Here is an 18,251-nt window from a genome sequence, read left to right as displayed (position 1 = left end):
AGCAGGCTGATGTCAGGCTTCGTGAGCCGCGCAGAGAATGAGACAAAGTTCATGGTCACAGATGCAGGCTCGGACTGGAGCTTCAGAGACGGAAAGCAAGAAAAGCTTGATGACAGAATCAGGGCCTACTTGCCTGGACTGTAAAATAGCATAAGTGAACCATATAAAGGCGGTGGCCTTTTGTACTTAGGAATGGAATATCCGGCCCATTCATGGTGGATCTGAAAGAGGACATGTTAACGGTGGACGCACATGTATTTGCGTCTTCATAACTGGAACTGGAGGGAACATACATGTACTTGTAACATGCACACAGAACCGTTGGGGTCCAAGATAGGGGACATAACTGACCAGAAAAATCCATATTTCCACAGGGGCACCACATTCATCCGACCTACAGGCCCGATTTAAACTGTAATGTGTACTGTGTGCCATAATACCCATGCAATGTTGAATCCATCGGAGGTTTTATGAAACAAAACACATGCATGGACTTATCAGGCATTGCAGGTGATGGCCGTGTTTCTCCTGATTTAATCCAGTCGGCAGGCTCCACTTCACAGAGAGGCATTCTCTTCTCCCTGACCGTGCTGTCATAAATCGAAGCAATGCAGGTCAGGGGGAGCGTGAACCAAGCCTCCCATTCCGAAGGGCCTTGTATAAATGCAGCGGGAGATAGTGAATCCACATCGGGAGATCACTGCTCTTTATAAACAATCTAAGCACCTGGCCTCGGCCTTGTCAACCCCAGGAGAATACCTCAGGCAGGGTTTCTAATTGCACGCACACACATACACTTTAACACACGGTCAAGCATACAAAGATACATACACACGGTTGCACGCATACAAAGACAGTAACACTGACGCACATTAGGCTGCCCAGTTGACTGTAACAGGCACCGAAGAAGTGCGTATGACGTAGTTTACCTAAACTCATGATAGCGCGAGGCCCGCGCTCTTCTCTTTTTGTACTGTTGTGAACTGGATTCTGCGCAGTGAGTCATCAAAACTCATGCTGATACACTGCACAAAATCCAGTGCTCCACTTCCAGGCTGCAGCCTGTAACCCTACCCTTCTCCTGCTCGTCGCAGAGTGGGTGGGGTCAGTAATCCCACCCCTGTCTGTGACGATATGGGGAAGGGTGGAGAGGCTAGCTCCGGGCCTTGATTGATGTGAAGCCCCAGGTGCTGCAGGGCTTCAGCCTGAAGCGCCCGGGGCTAACTTTAACAAAAGTTCTACAAGGGGAGGAGCTGAGCCGAGGAGGCTGATGACATCGCAGACCTCCGGGCTGTGAAAATTGTCAGCTCTGCAATCAGTTGCTGCCCCAGGGAATAGGCTGTGAATGGCCATCGTATTTCATTACATGACATGCAGTGCATCGATGTTTTCAAGATTAAGTAATTAGCTTGATTGCTTAAGAATGACTGGGAACAGAGTGCGTTTGTGTGTTTTGTTAAACTGCTTATCACAGTGACGTTCAAAGCAAAACAATTTGGGGCAGAAAACTAAAGGGGGCATAGCCCATATAGAGGAACCGCCCTTGATCCCTGGTTTGAGATTATGTATCAGACAAAGCTGGTTAACTCGATAACCAAGCCAACAGCTTAAGACCAGTGGCAGCACCTGGAGGAAGAACGGTCAAATTCGCTCTATATTCAAGTTCGGCATAAATATACAAAAAGTCAATTTTGCCTGGTCTTGAAACAGTTTCCAGGTAGCCATGGGAATAATCAAGAACTCATGTAGTTTAATAGAATAAAATAAGAAGTAAAGATTTGGGATGGTTTGTAATGGTTAATCTCCGTGTTCGTAGGGGAAAGGGGTGGCGATGTGGTTTGTTTGATTCCTAATGCCAGGAGATGAAAATTAAACCCCCCAAAAAGCTGAAACATTTAAATGATCCCTATACAGTTGATGCATACAGAGAAATTCAAAAGCACAAGGCATGGATAAAACGGAACAAGCAGCAATATTATAAGGAAAACTGGGAGATAACGTCTATTTTTCATCAAAGGATGTGCATAAATTTTGTTAACTTGTAAGATTAGGTGTACATGACCTGAATGTATAATTTCCGAAGACGTCTGGGTGAAGCATCTATCATTGATATATTAGGTCGGATAAAATTTATGATACCCCAGCAGAGATTCCTTCAGTTGATAATGAAATTCTTACTCTTTTTCTTCAAAGCAACCGTAAAGCATACTGTACCTTCCATGAAACTAGCAAGAGCAGCAAGCCTGAATCTTCGGCAATTATAATGCAACCCAATCTAGACTACTACTTTCTCTTTTCAGGAGCATTTAATATATTCATAATATGTGAATAGCCTGAGATGTGTCTAAGTGCCATTATGAAACCCATATATAACAAGCATTGGCATAGCCAATAGGTCTCGCCTTTGGGATCTTAGAAGTGTTTAGCCATGCAACACATGTTATTCTTGGAGGTCTCCAGAGGGGCAGTGGGATGTATTTTGCTTGTGCATAGAAAGGGGCTGGGAGTAATTGGAGAAGGCCCAGTATTCCATATGCCAACATGCTAGAGGTAGTGATGCTGTTAAATATGCAAAATGATGGCAAATGGGTGCAAATAGAAGTTGGCGACGAGCTGTAGCCACTCACAAAGGTTGAACTGGAAAGGGTCTATTGGCAACAACATTCCTAAGCTTTTAAAATGCTGCCAAAACAGTTCCCATACTTTTTGTTGGACAAAAAGACAACGTTTGTTTACCCTCTGGCGGAAAGGGTTACAGCCTTCCCCTGCATTGCGAAGAGAGAGAAAACAGACAACTAAAGAAGAAACGAGCCTTCTCTCCAGGGTGTCCTGTTACCAGAAAGAAATGTAAATGTGTGCAGTTAGTTAATTGGCAGATCTAAAGGTTCCTTAGGAGCCAGTCAAGGCTTTAATTCATATGATCACCTGAGGCTTCCTGGTGACAGTTATTCATTTTGGGAGGCGCTTTCTTTTATCTTTTATTTGTTTAAAAATAAACGTGCATGCTGAGTGCCGCACCCACTTTAGGGACACTGCGCTCAGTTTCAAATAATTTTTAAACAACTTTTATTGGTGAGCATGGCACCTGCTTCACGGACACCACGCTCTGCAATACAACAGGTCTCGCTTTTGCCAAAGTTTGACCTACTGGTATCGTAAATGACAATGCCTTTTATTATTATAAAAGGCATTGCCATTTACAATGCCAATAGCTCAAAATCTCGCAATTGCGAGACCAATTGCATTGTAAATGCTTGTTCTAAAATTGGTGTTTGTCCTTTTTGAGTCGTGTGTCATTTATTAATTAATGTGTGTATAATAAATGTTTTACACTCCTCTGTGTTGGGCCTAAGGCTGCTTGCCCACGCTACCACACGTAGACCACTTTGGGCTTACATTGTGCCCTGTACACTTCTGGGGAAATCTCTGGATACCATATACAGAGCCAGTTTCCTACATACATAGAGTTAATTGCACAGTGGTCAGTTATCAGGAGAGTGTGATGATCTAAGTTGAGGCTGTGGAAGAAATAATACTCAAAAGGGGACAAACAGGACTGTTATTTGGTAGCATCTTCAGCCTCTTTATGAATGGGGTTGACAGCAAAATTTAGTTCTGTATTGCATATTTATACTAATTTGGTTCATGTTTCGGCATTGAGTAGTGTAATATGAGTACTCACTTTGTGTGCTAAGCCAGAGCATTCCTAAAAAAGACTTTCATTTTGGCAATCTGGCAGAATGTTTTGTGTATTTTACATTGCCACATTTTCTGTTGAACATTGCTTTTGCTAACAGCAACTGACAGTTTTCATGCTGAATGTCAGCTGCGGTCGTGGAGTACAAACCCCTTTACATGCTGACCGTGTAACAGAATTTGCTTCTGTGCTAATGAGGTTCAAAAAGTAATGAGTGAAAGCTTTGGTGCTCCAGAAATGATTCCAATGATGGCATTGCCTTCAGCTTGACGTCACAAATAAGGGAATCCGAGTTTAGGCCCCCATGTGCTCTCTAGAAGTATTAAGATGACGACAGTATATTAACTATCCATAAATTGAGCAAGAGAAGACCACTTGCTGGGAGGCATGCTGTCTGAAAACTAACCAAGAACCTACAAGTTTTCATATATGCAATACTTGGCTCTTCAACAAATTACGCATTACAATGAGCGACATGATTTACTTAATATGAGCACATAATAAATTATGAGATAGAAACGTTTGTTTTTCCTGATTTTGTGAGTTCACAATGAGGTCCCTACTTGTAGCCTGCCAGAATGATTCTTTGAAAGATAGTCATGTGATAAACTCCCCCTTATTCTAAGAGCAGCGCGAAGGAGGGGGTGGAAAATATATTTCTGTATTTCTTTTCTCCGCAGAGGCAGAAGATTACTTTAGGGGCTAAGGGAAGTGTGACCCCAGCCCAGTAAAAATGTAGAGATTTCATGACAGCGTGAAGGATCTTAAACACAGAAACCATTTAGTCTGCCGCAATGAAAACAACAATACCAGAGGTGGCTCAAGGTTTTACTATGATTTGGACTTAAAATGAGTAAAATCCTTCTTCTCATCTGAACATCTGAAGTCTTGATGTAATTTCTGAAGGGAGGATGTAATGCTCTCACTATTCCTACTTTTAAGTATAAGACTAGCATCTGCATTCTGCGCCTTTTCTGTTTGGGCATTTGGTTAGACCAACATTAGTTAATTTATCTAATCCAGAATAACATTGATTTCAGCCCTGTTTTTGCATACTAGAGAGTCTTGTCACTAAAATGGATAACTTACTTTATTTTTATGTGCTTCTAAAAACTGATCCTGCTACTGTGCTAGGTGTACTCTGAGGATTAGTTCAGCATCTCGAATAAATTGCATATTTTTCATTTGTTGACAAATGAGGTGATAACCAAGCTCGATGGAGTGAAACAATGCCTCATGATGTCACTACACCCCAGCAGGGAGATGGGTATTGGCCCAATTTAGTTTGTGAACTAGCATGCAGAAGGCTTCGTTGGAAGTCATTGGGGACCCATGGTAAACAGAATTTTGTTATACCTTGCTTTTTTTTTCTTCAGCAAAAAAGTGCTACTCAGATGTAAATAAAGGAAAATAGCTTGTGGCATAGGTGGGGCATTTCTACTGGTCAGTAACATTTTCTGTTTCATTAATTGCCATTTGTCATGAGATTGTTAATCATACTTGCTCGTTTTCCTCTCAATCTAGATTCCGGAGATTGACCCAGGTGCAATGCTGCTACAACCTCCTCCCCCTGTAATGCCATTGGACACCAACTGGCCACTGCTCACCATGTCAAAAGGCTTCTTCGAAGGAGCGATCGCCAGCAAAGGTATATTTTTGTGAACTGAATTTGCACATTCCTGCTTATGTAAACTTTTTTTTTGCTCATTCTTTTTATAAATGGCTGCGATTGAGAACTCTTTTCTACTTCCTCCACCCACAAATGTCCACTCATGCATTTGGCATAGTCATTAGACCCCCTCCTTTCTTATACATAATATTCTTTGGTTTTTTCATCTACCAGTTGTAACCAGATTACCTCTGTTTCCTGGAGAAGAATGAGAGTAGCAAGGAAGGGCATAGTTCCCATTATCTACAGGGTAATCCTGAGAGTTGCACAGCATGTGATGGTGTGACGGTAGAGGACTGTGGAGCGCAGGACGCTCCTACAAGAGTACTTCATGCACTAACATCCACAAGTACCTCCAAATACAGTTCTGGCTGGAAACAAACTGGGCCTTGTGTTATCTCTTTTAAAAGAATTTGAGAAATGAGGGCTACTGTGCCAACACCCTTATATACCACTGCAAGATCGCAGACATCCACGACCGCTTCAGCAACCAGGCCCCCCCGACAGACAGAGACCTCAGACTCACCGCCCCCCAGCCACACCGACCCCCTGCTCGCCTGGACCCACGTCAACGATGAAGACACCATCAAAATCATTAACACCATCCACTCCAGTTCTCCATCTGACCCCTGCCCGCACCACATCTTCAACAAAGCAAGCTCCACCATTGCACCCCATCTCCGCAAGATCATCACTAGCTCCTTTGAGGCCGCGACCTTCCCGGAGAGCTGGAAGCACGCCGAGATCAACGCCCTACTCCAGAAATCCAAAGCTGACCCCAAGGACCTCAAGAACTTCCGGCCCATCTCCCTCCTCCCGTTCCCGGCGAAAGTCATCGAGAAGATCGTCAACAGGCAACTGACCTCCTTCCTCGAAAAGAACAACATCCTGGACCCATCCCAATCCGGATTTTGCAGCAACCACCGCACCGAAACAGCACTCATCGCCGCCACCGACTACATCAGGGCCATCATGGACAACGGAGAAACCTTAGCCCTCATCCTCCTGGACCTCTCAGCCGCCTTCAACACTGTCTGCCACCACACCCTCCGCACACGCCTCCACAACGCAGGGATCCGCGACAAAGCATTGGACTGGACCACCTCCTTTCTCACAGGCAGAACCCAGAGTGTCTGCCTCGCCCCTTTCCGCTCTGAAGACTCCAAGATCATCTGCGGCGTACCCCAAGGATCGTCCCTCAGCCCGACACTCTTCAACATCTACATGGCACCGCTCACCAACATCGCCAGATCACACGACCGCAACATCGTCTCATATGCAGACGACACCCAGATGATCCTCTCCCTCACCAAGAACCCCTCCACCGCCAAATCCAACCTCCACGAAGGAATTGAAGGCCATCGCCGAATGGATGAGAACAGCCGGCTGAAACTCAACTCGGACAAGACGAAGGTCCTACTCATCGGATCCACCCCCTCCTCCTGGGGCGACTCATGGTGGCCGACCGCACTGGGAGCTGCACCGAGGCACACTAACCATGCACGCAACCTGGAAGTCATCCTGGACTCCGCGTTGTCAATGACTCAGCAAGTGAACGCCGTCTCCTCCTCCTGCTTCAACACCCTCCGCATGATCCGCAAGATCTACAGATGTATCCCCACCGGTACCAGAAAGACAGTCACCCAGGCCCTCATCAGCAGCAGACTGGACTACAGCAACGCCCTCTATGCAGAAACCTCAGCCAAACTCCAGAAAGGACTACAACGCATACAGAACTCCTCTGCACGCCTCATCCTCGACATCCCTAGCCACAGCCACATCTCAGCCCACCTGAAAGACCTGCACTGGCTCCCCGTCAACAAGAGGATCACCTTCAAGCTCCTCACCCACGCTCACAAAGCTCTTCACAACACTGGACCAGCGTACCTCAACGAACGACTCACCTTCTACATCCCAAACCGCCAGCTTCGCTCCGCTGACCTCGCCACCGTCCCCTGCATCCGCCGAGCGACTGCCGGTGGCAGATCATTCTCCCGCCTCGCCGCCAAAACCTGGAACACCCTCCCCATCTTCCTACGACAGACCCAGGACCTGCTGGCCTTCAGGAGACTCCTCAAGACCTGGCTGTTCGAGCAGTAGCAGCACTCTTGGCCCCTATTAGCAAAAACTCAAAAGTGAACCGCTTTAGTTACCCACTTAGTAAAATGAATGTGGAGCACCTCTTGAATCTGATTTTTAGTGTACTTATGACCTGGGAGAACTCTTGCCTTCCGCAGATCTATCTTTTATTGAAGACCAAGTTCTTAGCCACTTGTGGTTGAGTAAACACCCTAACTGTTCCATCCATTACCATCTTCTGCCTAGATGCTGCCCAAGGCAATGATTTCCTTCATGGTCTCCAGTTCTTGTCGCCTTTGCTGGGGTTATGCAACATTGGTCCTTTACATTTTGTCGCTGCAATGATAGGTTCGAGCCCAAGTCCACTTTAATGGGCCCCCCCTCCCATTTGCTAGATCTCCAGAGCCTGTTTTGAGGGGTCTAATTGCCCTTTGGACCTCCAGTTAGTTGGAAGGGGAACCCTGAAAACCACTCTATTAAAGAATCGCAGTAGTTGGGATTTATTATCTTTGCTTGCTCTGGTCTTTGGAATCTCCAGGACTCTTAACCTGTGTGCTCTTGCTGCATTTCCAAATTCTTCTATTTTGGATTCCAGTGTGGGCAGGGTAGTGACAGCCAAATCCCTGAAGGTCTTTTGTTGGATCTCCGATTTGTGAGCTTGCATGGGCTCCATCTTACACTTTATCTTCTTTAAATAGCGTTCAATCTCTTCCAAAGTAGCCTGAATATTTTTATCCGTAGCAGGTTTGCTTGTATCTGGTTTGAGAGGCATTGTCTTATCTATCATTTGGTTTCATTACCACTGTATACTAAGTGGCCACTGCTGTTCAATGCAATAAGGAAGCACTCTATCGCTCTCCTGCCTTTGACTACATTGCTGTGTTCATTTTGCTGGAGTAAATTTGTGAAATTTGAAACCATTAACTCAGGAAACCAAGTTCTGGAGACATGATTTCACTATTACTTGGGTAGGGTGACCAGCTGTCCACTAGACACTCTGGGTCGAGAACAAGAAGACACACTTAGCAGTCCTGGAAGGCATTTCTGCATAGGTTCAATTTTAAGGGCACATAGCTTGCTTCTTGGGGGCGATTATGGCAGTCAGGGCTGCATGACTTCCGATTGACTCAGTCCCTTAAAGCACCCTCCACTTCCATGTCAGTCAGCTGAGTCTTCCTTTTTGCTCCTCTACTTTCACCAGGCAAATCAACTTCCTCTTCCAAAGTGCTGCACATTTGTAGGGCTTCATTCAGAGTGTCGGGTTTAGAACTAGCCCATGAAGAGGCCCGGAAAAACGGGGCCCTGTTTGTGGTATATGGCCTTTGTGTTGGTGCATTTAGAGTCCTGAGGAATTCAAATTCCCTAACTCGCGGTACAGTCTCTTTTGCACTGATATGAGGGCAGGGCCATCGAAGAGGTCAGTTTTTTCAAATTGTAAATACTCTCCATTGACAATGGATAACATCTCTTGATTTTAGGCCTTTTCTTTACTGGGTTTTTGGCAGTGTGCTAGAGAGATGTCTGGTTTCACCTGGCCAGTGTACTCTGTAAATTGTGCTGAAGCAGGCTTGGCTGTTTTTCCCTGATCAATACCCTGCCAATGTAGGAAGGGGAGTTTCAAGTACATTGCGGAAAACAGATTATAATGGGTTACTATTTGGAGCAGGGTCAGAGGGGTGGGGGACCAGTGAAGCACAGACCATTCAGGTCCTGAAGTGTAAAGAATGACAAGGGTAATCTGCAAAGTATTCACCATTTGCGCACATTCGTGGGTTTTGCAACATATCGGATTTACTATGTGCACAGCCACTTGGCCTCTTTTTCTCCAATCTGCAAACCATGGGAATGCTGAAACCACAATTTAATGCAAAGATTGGTTTTAGTATTTGTCAACCACAACCACCTTTATCCCCCGTGGGTGAGCCACTCTCTTGTATAGGTGGTGTACACTTTAGGTGGAACCCCTGTGTAGTAGATCTTGGACTGTACTGTGGAACATCAGTACTTCACATTAAGTATATGTAATGTTCTTGCAGATCTCCAAGTGTACCCAGTTGAAAAACCTAAATCAAGCCAAAGGGCTAAACAGTTTCTCCAGTCCATGCTATGACGTTGGTCCATATGCAGCCGTGCACAAGCCTTCCCGTTAGGGGTTATTTATCTTCCACTATTCCCCCAGTTTCAATGGTCTAGCACAGAGGTCTTCAAACTTTTTAATGCTGTCTCTCCCCCCCCCCCCCCCCCAGTAAAGAAATAAAATGCACCCCCCCTTCAGATTTTTTACAATTATTCTATTTAACTGGCAATATTTAAATACGTCTTGACTTATTTAAACACAAGACACATTTAAACATTGCGGTTAAATTGTTAATATTTTCCCCAGCTAGGTCATAAATTACAAAAAAGCTAGTGATGGGCCATTAAAGAGTGGCTTACTGACGCTCATTTTCCCCCACCGCTTAAAACAAACCACTGCTATCAACATAAAAGCTTTGTTTGGCCAGTGCCTGGCGCCCCACCCTGGGATCACTTGAGGCCCCCCCTAGAGGGGCCCGCCTCCCCAGTTTGAAGACCCCTTGTCTAGCACATGTTGCACAGTCAGGATTTTATCTGAATTTCCAGATGTCGCTACTGCAAAGTTCCCATAGGGCAATCTGTCTTGTTCTCTCTGGGGCACCCACCACATAGTGTATATGAGAATAACCTTGTATGTTAGGCAGGGCAAGCCTGTGTGCCTACACTTAGGGGACTGCTCTCACATGTTGTCACTCCAGGAAACCAACGCATGCAGCAGACTACTTGTGACAATCCTCACTCGCTACACCAGATTCTACATCATTTTGTTCTTCATATAACAGTGAGGCTAAGGTATGCGATGGACACACCTATCCACCTGGCCAGTCTTCACTCACATAAGGCACTTTGTAAGCCAGCTTGTACCCGCTTGACCCTCAGTATTCGTCTACCATTGGTGACTGTTCACACCCCTCTAGCCTGTATGTGACATTGTCAGCTACGTTGTGCAGCAACATGCACCTAGTTTATATTGCCCTATTATTGACTTAGTTTGTTCATCCACCCACTCATTCACGCAGTAGGAAGGGGCCGCCACTAGTTTAGTGACCCACTTTGTAGTAACCGCATTCTTCAGTTAGTTCTTGCTCTGTTTCTAGAGTGCTCATTGCTGCTATTTTTCTGATGGAATTAATGCATTCTGTTTCCTCAGGTAAAGGAAATGCAATGGCTGCTGATGTTGATATTGACACAGTTGGAACTGAGGGATGGGACGAAGATGCAGAATTGCAACTTGATGAAGGTTAGAACCGTTTTTTAAATGCCACACTCCCATTTAACATTTGACTAAGTCCAAAGTCATCATTATATATGAATCTATGCAGTGTGGATGTGTGTATATTAGAGTTAATTGGTGTGCAACATGTATAGTATTTCTGAGGCTTTTAAGTGTCTCACATTAATTGTGATGTTTAAATATCTCAAAGCTGCTTGTTTTTACCTATAGAAATGAGTGCGTCAAAGGTATAATTTCTTGTCTGTAAATGTTTAACTGGACTTTCTTGGGTAATTGCAGATGGTTTTGTGGATGCCACAGAAGGATTTGGGGATGATGGCGTCAGCAAAGGACACGAAGAAGGAGGTGGTTGGGAAGTGGAAGAAGATCTGGACCTCCCACCCGAACTGGTATAGAATTTGTTTTGTCTAAGAGCTAATTTATGATTCATGAAAGGTAAACTGCGTTGTCACAAAACACTTGTTCCTGAGCAAGAAAAAACCTCAGCCTCACATGGTTGCTGAAGGCACTATAAAGCTATCCTAGCTAGATTAATCACCTCTCGGGTATACTCGATACCTTTGGTGAGCACATTTTCATTGTCGCAGTTTTCCCCGAGCCATCTTTTTTTTTTTTTTTAAATTTTTTTTTAGATAATTTATTCTTAAGAATTCTAAAGTATGCCTTTGATTCGAAAATCGCTTTGCATCTCTGCTATTCAGCAGATATGTGATCCTGTGCAACTAGAGTTAAAAATTGATATCTTTATCCCACACTTGATGGAGTCTTTTCATTCATTCATTCATTCATTCATTTCCAAGCATATTCTGAACACATTTGTTTATTGCATGCTGTGATTTGATCTACCACGTTTGGTTTTTTTCTCTGTATTTGTATCTGGGTTCGGAACACGTTTAAGCTTCATAGCCAAACTTGTCTGCTTCCAACCTTGAGCACAGTGCTTTGTGGTCCATTTCATGACTCTGGAGACAGTGAGTCACGATTAAGAGGAGAGGCTATTGGGAAAAGTGAGGTGAATGTTGTGCTGATGTTATGTGAAAAGTGTAATATAGACTTGTATAAAGGATTTTGACCCAGAGTTTGTGGATGTTCATAAATCTGAATCTATAAAGTAAACCAATGACTGGACACTACACTTGCAGGAATGTTTCTTCTGTACACCTGCACTTGTGCTCTTCAATTGTACTTTCATTTCTTCAAAAAAGGGCTTCTAATAAAGCCCCCAGACTTAATTCAGCACCTTCTGTGACTGCATGAAACTCCTTTGGATTCATAGTCTAGCAAACTTTTTTCCGGTTGCACATATTTACATGTTTGACTACAACTCAAATTTATTTTAGCTTGCTCCCATAGTTAAAAGCTTATATTTTATGGTAGGGATTTCAGGCAAATCATTTGGGGGTGGGTAGGTGGTCAAGTTGCGGTTCTCTGTTTTCTGTGGGCAATATTCTGATCAGAAACACGGATCTCTACTAGTAGAAAGAAGATGTGGGCAAATCTGTGTGAAATGCTGTTTAGGAAATGTTTTAGGAAATATTTAGTCCAAAGTAAAACGTGTCAAATATTGGGTGACCAATCAGTAGAAGTCTATCCAAGATAATGTCTTTGACAAAAATGTAAATTTCCCCAGTGGCCATGTCTCGGGGTTCTCATTCGCATACAGTGAAGATATGGACTGAGGTGCCAACTGCCACTTTATTGTATTCTAGGGCAGGGAATCTTCTTTCTCCGATTTGAAGTTAACGCCATTGTAAACACTCTGAGATAATTTCCAAATGAAGAGAGTTTCCTTTTAATTTCTCTTGAAAATCCAAAAATGAGGCACATTTCACACTAATGGTAGACGATGTTCTACAGCTGCAGTTAACATATATTTTATGACATTAAAAGTTGAACAATAGAAAAATGTTGCCTTCATGTAGGCGTTGTCTTTTCTAAATCTGTAGGCAGTTCATTCAGCTAAAAATGTCTCCCGGGATCCCTCACATAGTGTGAGCTACTATATGTTTAGCTTTGCCTTAGATATCTCATGCTAACCCTGTTACAGCCTTTCTGTCTGACCTTGTGAAAATCAATAAAGTATTTTGAAAAAATAAATCAATAAATTCAATAATGATCCCCATAATAGACAACTAGTATTATAGGTGTCTAACCTGCCCTTCCACAGCACATCTTGCCTTCTTTTACCATTTATCTTTCACTCAATTTCTCTCTTCGTTCCTCCATTTAGCCAGTTATTTTCCCTTCCTAACGAAACTTCCTCTACACCTGCTCACGATCCCACACGAGAACACACACAATGTGCATTCTTTTATGTGGTTAGATATCTTTAAAATTGACACAATGCTGTTAATTAATGCTATGTTGGTTTGCAAATTCCACACTAAACTTAAGTGATTTTATTAATGCTACTCCTTTTCAGATTTTAAGCGGATGGGGGGGGGGGCGGGGGGATGGGGGGGGGCGACCTTGCTGTTATTTCCTAGTTTTCTCTCACCACAATTTGCTTTGGTTCCCCAACAATCTGTACAATGAAATTGCACCGTTCTCTCATCTCACCTTTGTTAACCTCACCCTCTTTTTACCCTTGAGAAACTGGGAACATCCACTGCATAAAGCTTATTTACAGCAAATGTTTAGTTGACTTCATTCTATTTTCGGGGACTTTGTTTTTCCTTACTACATTCTCACCTCAAACGTTGCTTTCATTATTAGATGCATATTTTGCTATAGTAATTCCCTAAGTAATTTTCGGTGTGGAATTTCAAAACAAAGTTTTCATAACATAGACCACAATTACTGGTTTGATTTTCTATTGTGTCAACAGAAAACGTTAATTACACCTTCCCATTTAAAGTCATTGCATGAAGTAGCTTTATGCAAATTGCTAGTGGTTGAACATATTAAAGAGGCATGTGTTTCTGAGGTCTAGAAGCTATCCCTGACATAATACTTGGGTGAGCCTCACTTTAACATACTTCGAGCTGGAGAATATTGATTTGCGTGTTGGGTGCCCTTTTATGAAATGTGTTAGGGATGAAAGACTGGCTAACATTTTAAAAACCATTCCAACCTATTTGATTCAGAAATAATTTATAATTTAAAGCAGGACGAGGCCAGGACAACCATTTGTGTGCTGTTCCTTTAGAGAGAAGCCTATTTCTCTTGAATTGATCTTGCTGCCACTTCGTAAAGCCAAAGAAATATAAGCATTGTATCTGTTCTTTTCTTGGATGGACAAAGGATGTTTCAAAACTTATGAGAGACTTGACTTTGCTGAATTTTTTTGTAGGACATTTCTGTAGGCAGTGCTGGTGGAGCAGAGGATGGATTTTTCGTTCCACCCACTAAAGGACCCAGTCCAGCTCAGGTAATTGTGCAGTATTTTACGTACTGAGAGCCTTTTTTAACTTCTATTTTTACATTCATGTAATTCACGGGGATCTGGATGTATCCACCATTGGGAATGCAATAATTAAGAAAAGGTTTCAAGCTTACAAGCCCATCCAGGTTTTGTAACATTTTTTATAATGTCTACCTTACGGAAAACTTTAAATGACCTATTTAGTACAATAGCAAAACAGTGGGCTTTGGTTCTGCCCATTGCTTATAATTGTGTGGGTTTCTAGTCCATCTTATTTGCTTATGCGCATAATTAGATGGCTTTCCTTCTGCTTTTGTTTTTTTACCCTCCTATTGGAATTACTTTTATTGCCGTTCTTTTGATTGGATGACTTGTATCTTTCATATTGCTGGTTCTTATGAAACAACTTTTTTTCTGTTTTGCTTTAAGTACTTGACGCGGGTGCATGTGCTTTCTTACTCTGTCGCACTTTCACTTGTGTGCTGCTTGCCCTTTACAGCCGTATCTTCTGCTTGTTCTTCGTTTTGTTTTCCCATCCCCAGCTGGTGATTGATTTCTCCCAAACTTGTTTGTTGCAGCATTTCCTTTCTTTTTATTTTATTTTAAGGATCACCTCTGTTGCTGCTTGCCCCTCTGTGTTCCCTTTTATTTAATTAAAAAATATATTTTTAGGGAGGCCCGGCTGCTCCAGTTTGCTAACGAACTGTTCTTTTCCCTAAATGTATTTTTGTATGCTTTTCATTGTTATTTTATTTGCTCCTCCAAGATGGGCCTTTGACATATTGGATTGGTAGAAAGAATTGACAAAGAAGAAACCGTTTAACTTTGATAAGGCTTGTTAAAACTACCTGCGGTCACTAAGGTGGAGTTTAGTTCTTTGGCCATTTTCAGCAGCCTGTTAAGCCTTAGTTTTGGGTGACCTTAATGATCCATAACAATCCACAGTAAAGATATGAAACACAGTGGTAGTACAGTATATTGAAACCTGCACATATATTTTTGTGTGAACTTGCTTGAGGTTAGGCAGTGTATTGCCCATACATTTGGTGTATTGAAATGTCTTTGTCTTCATGTTGTTCAACACGTCTCTGCGTTTGTGTTATATTTATATGACCCGGCCAGTGGATCTCTGAACCTTCTTTTCTGCATCATCTGTTTTGTAGACATGGTGTAACAACTCTCAACTTCCGGTTGATCATGTGCTGGCTGGTTCTTTTGAGACCGCAATGAGGGTATGTTGATTGTTTGTATTCTATTTTTGCTTGTGTCCACAAATGAACTAGTTTAAAATACACACTACTCCATTAAATTAAGTGAAACCAATTTAAATTAGGGGTGCTAAGGTCCTAGAACCACACATGAAACCAAGACTTTGCACCGATCTGTTTGATAAGAAATTGCATGATTGAACTTTATGCAGTAGTGTGTGTCAAGGTTAATTATGCTTTTATGGTACATATTACAATCCAAATATGATAGACTAAGCATGTGAAAAGCAACCAAAGATGGTAATCTGTCTAATAGAAATGGATGAAATCTACCCGTTACACTCAACTTTTTAAAAATGATGGTGGCAATGAGCCTAGTCCACAATGGAGCTCTAAAGTAACTGAGCAAAGTATTCTTGCAGTAAGATTTTGTTTGATGACCCGCAGAACTAACCAAACTGACTATGATTACCCAAATTGAAAATAAGGACAATTTGTAACAAAAATAGATTAAATGAATGGTGCTTATAGGAAGCTGGCTCTGTATATAGTGGACCAAAAAAGAGGTACTCCGTGTAAAGAGTTTAGGCAAACCCCAAAGGAATTGCATAGTCACAAATGACATCCCAGATGCTCTTTTTTGATAGTGTGGACAAGCAGTTGGGCATATCAGAGTGTAGTGCTAAGCATTTATTACACACACAAAGCAGTAAGTGAGACCACAATCAAAGAAACTCAACACCAATTTATAAAAATAACACATACGTTTATATGAATTTAGATACCAAGATTCTCTTAATCGGGTAAGTACTTCTAGAGTTATGAATTTTTACAGTTTTCAAACGTTTACTTCAATTTTTGAGTGCAGTAATTTATTTATCGAGTTTTGTATAGTGCGAACTTGACCGAAAGGTATTGGAGCACTTTACAGAGTTAGCACAGCATCATTTACACAAGTGACATATTGTAGGAAGCGGGATCTGTATGTGGTATGCCACTAGGTGATTATACCATGCACACAGTCCGGAAATTTCCCAGCAGTGTACAGAGCTCAATGTAAGCCCAAAGTGCTCTATTAATTGTAGTGAGGGCGAGCAGCCTTAGGCCTAACACAGAGGAGTGTAAGGTGCAAAACATATATTGCACAATATATACCAATAGGGGAACACAACTCAAAAAGAAGATCCACACCAATTTTATAAAAATAAGCTACGTTTGACTCTGCTAGAGCTATCCCTAATGCCTCACAAGAAGGTACTCCACTATTCTGAACTTCTCACTCACAGCTGGCTTGCTATTCTGCAAAATGGAAGCATTTCGTCCAATACTGTGCGTCCTGAAACACCAACCCTTCTTCACCAACAGAACAACTAGTCTGTTACCTGTTAAACTTACAAAAGGTACATTCGGCATATACCTCAATACGCCTACATTTAGCTGCCATTGCAGCATACCTAACAAACGGGAAGCACCAATTGCTTTTCCGCACTCCTATCATAAAAGCCTTCATGGAAGGTTAAAAAAAAGTCATTCCACCACGTACACTTCTAGTACCAGCCTAGAACCTGAACATTGTCCTAACACGACTCATGGGGCCACCATTTGGACCACTACACAACTGTCAAATACAACCACTACGTAACTGCCAAATAAAGTTTTTACATGGAAGGTGGCCTTCCTTGTGTGCCATTGCATATACATCCCATTGCATAAACCTCAATACACATGCATTTAGCAGTCATTGATGAAATTTCCATTGCAGCATACCTACAAAACAGGAAGCACCAATCGCTTTTCCACACCAATTCCGTTTCCGCACTCCTATCGTCAAAGCCTTCATGAAAGGATTAAAACGATTCATTCCACCACGTACACTTCTAGTACTCACTTGGAACCTGAACATTGTCCTAACATGACTTATGGGGCCACCATTTGAAACTCTACATAACCATCAAATACACTTTTTAACATGGAAGGTGGCCTTACTTGTAGCAATAACATATCTACGAAGGGTTAGCTAAATACATGTACTCACTATGGAAGGGCTATATTTCCAAGTGTTCCCAAACAAAGTGCGTTTACACACACACACTCAAAGTTGTTACCTAAAGTTATATCTCCTTTCCATTTAAATCAAACTTTAGAGTTACAGGTTTTCTTTCCAAAATCAGTTATAATCGCAGATCGTGCTTTACATGCACTTGATGTTAAACGGGCACATCTGTACTACTGTAGAAAACGCTTCAGGAAAACTCAACTATTTGTTTTGGAATACACATAAAGGAAAGGCTATTTCAAATCTGGAATAGCAAGATAGATTGTAAAACTAACATTGAAAACACTCTAATCTAGAAGGAGAGCTGCTAATTACAAAATTTGTTTCACAATTCAGTATATAAAAGTCCAAAAAGAAGATCCTCGAAGAGTCAGTTGACAAATTCTTTTCTTTATTTTGAATCCAGTCACATCATCAATGTCCGCCAACTTGAAAAACAGTTAATACTTTTCACAGCCAACGCGTTTCGTCCCCTTCCGGGACATCATCAGGGCTTATGTTAATATAAATCGGACTGGTCCTAATATGATCACCTCACCAAATTTCTGGTGTTCCAACCCAACCAAATGATCCAAAATTCTCTTGAAAGGGCTCTATTCAGCACTACCTCTCCAACGTATTCTTGTATTAACTTCAAAGCACCCAGATTTTCTGTGATTCTGTGTATCTCTTAATTCAACTCCAGAATATCCAATAACGTCCTTCCTCCTGTTCAATGGAACTCTGAATTGGTAATTCTTCCCGACCCACAGTGAATCCTGATTCTCAAAATTCCAGTATTCCTTGTTTGATTGCAGCCCACGTCTCCACAAGCGTCCGACCTCCGGCTCGATAAGTCCGGATTTATCGAGCTAAATATCGTTTACAA

The 18,251-nt window shown here is 42.4% G+C and overlaps 1 protein-coding gene across 1 annotated transcript in view; it reads left to right on the top strand.

Moving 5' to 3' along the window:
• COPA (coat protein complex I subunit alpha) overlaps positions 1 to 18,251 on the top strand; it is a 148,457-nt gene that overhangs the window by 105,118 nt on the left and 25,088 nt on the right. Inside the window, exons 23-27 of the mRNA XM_085638451.1 lie at positions 5,222 to 5,345; positions 10,672 to 10,761; positions 11,035 to 11,144; positions 14,048 to 14,125; positions 15,283 to 15,351. Coding sequence (XP_085494577.1) covers positions 5,222 to 5,345; positions 10,672 to 10,761; positions 11,035 to 11,144; positions 14,048 to 14,125; positions 15,283 to 15,351 — 471 coding nt within the window. The remainder of the gene's footprint in view (positions 1 to 5,221; positions 5,346 to 10,671; positions 10,762 to 11,034; positions 11,145 to 14,047; positions 14,126 to 15,282; positions 15,352 to 18,251) is intronic.

This window comes from Triturus cristatus, chromosome 12 (assembly GCF_964204655.1).
Source record: "Triturus cristatus chromosome 12, aTriCri1.1, whole genome shotgun sequence".
Classification (NCBI taxonomy): Eukaryota; Metazoa; Chordata; class Amphibia; order Caudata; family Salamandridae; genus Triturus; species Triturus cristatus.
The sequence above is the reverse complement of the archived record's forward strand: the minus strand, read 5'-3'. Positions and strand labels throughout refer to the sequence as shown.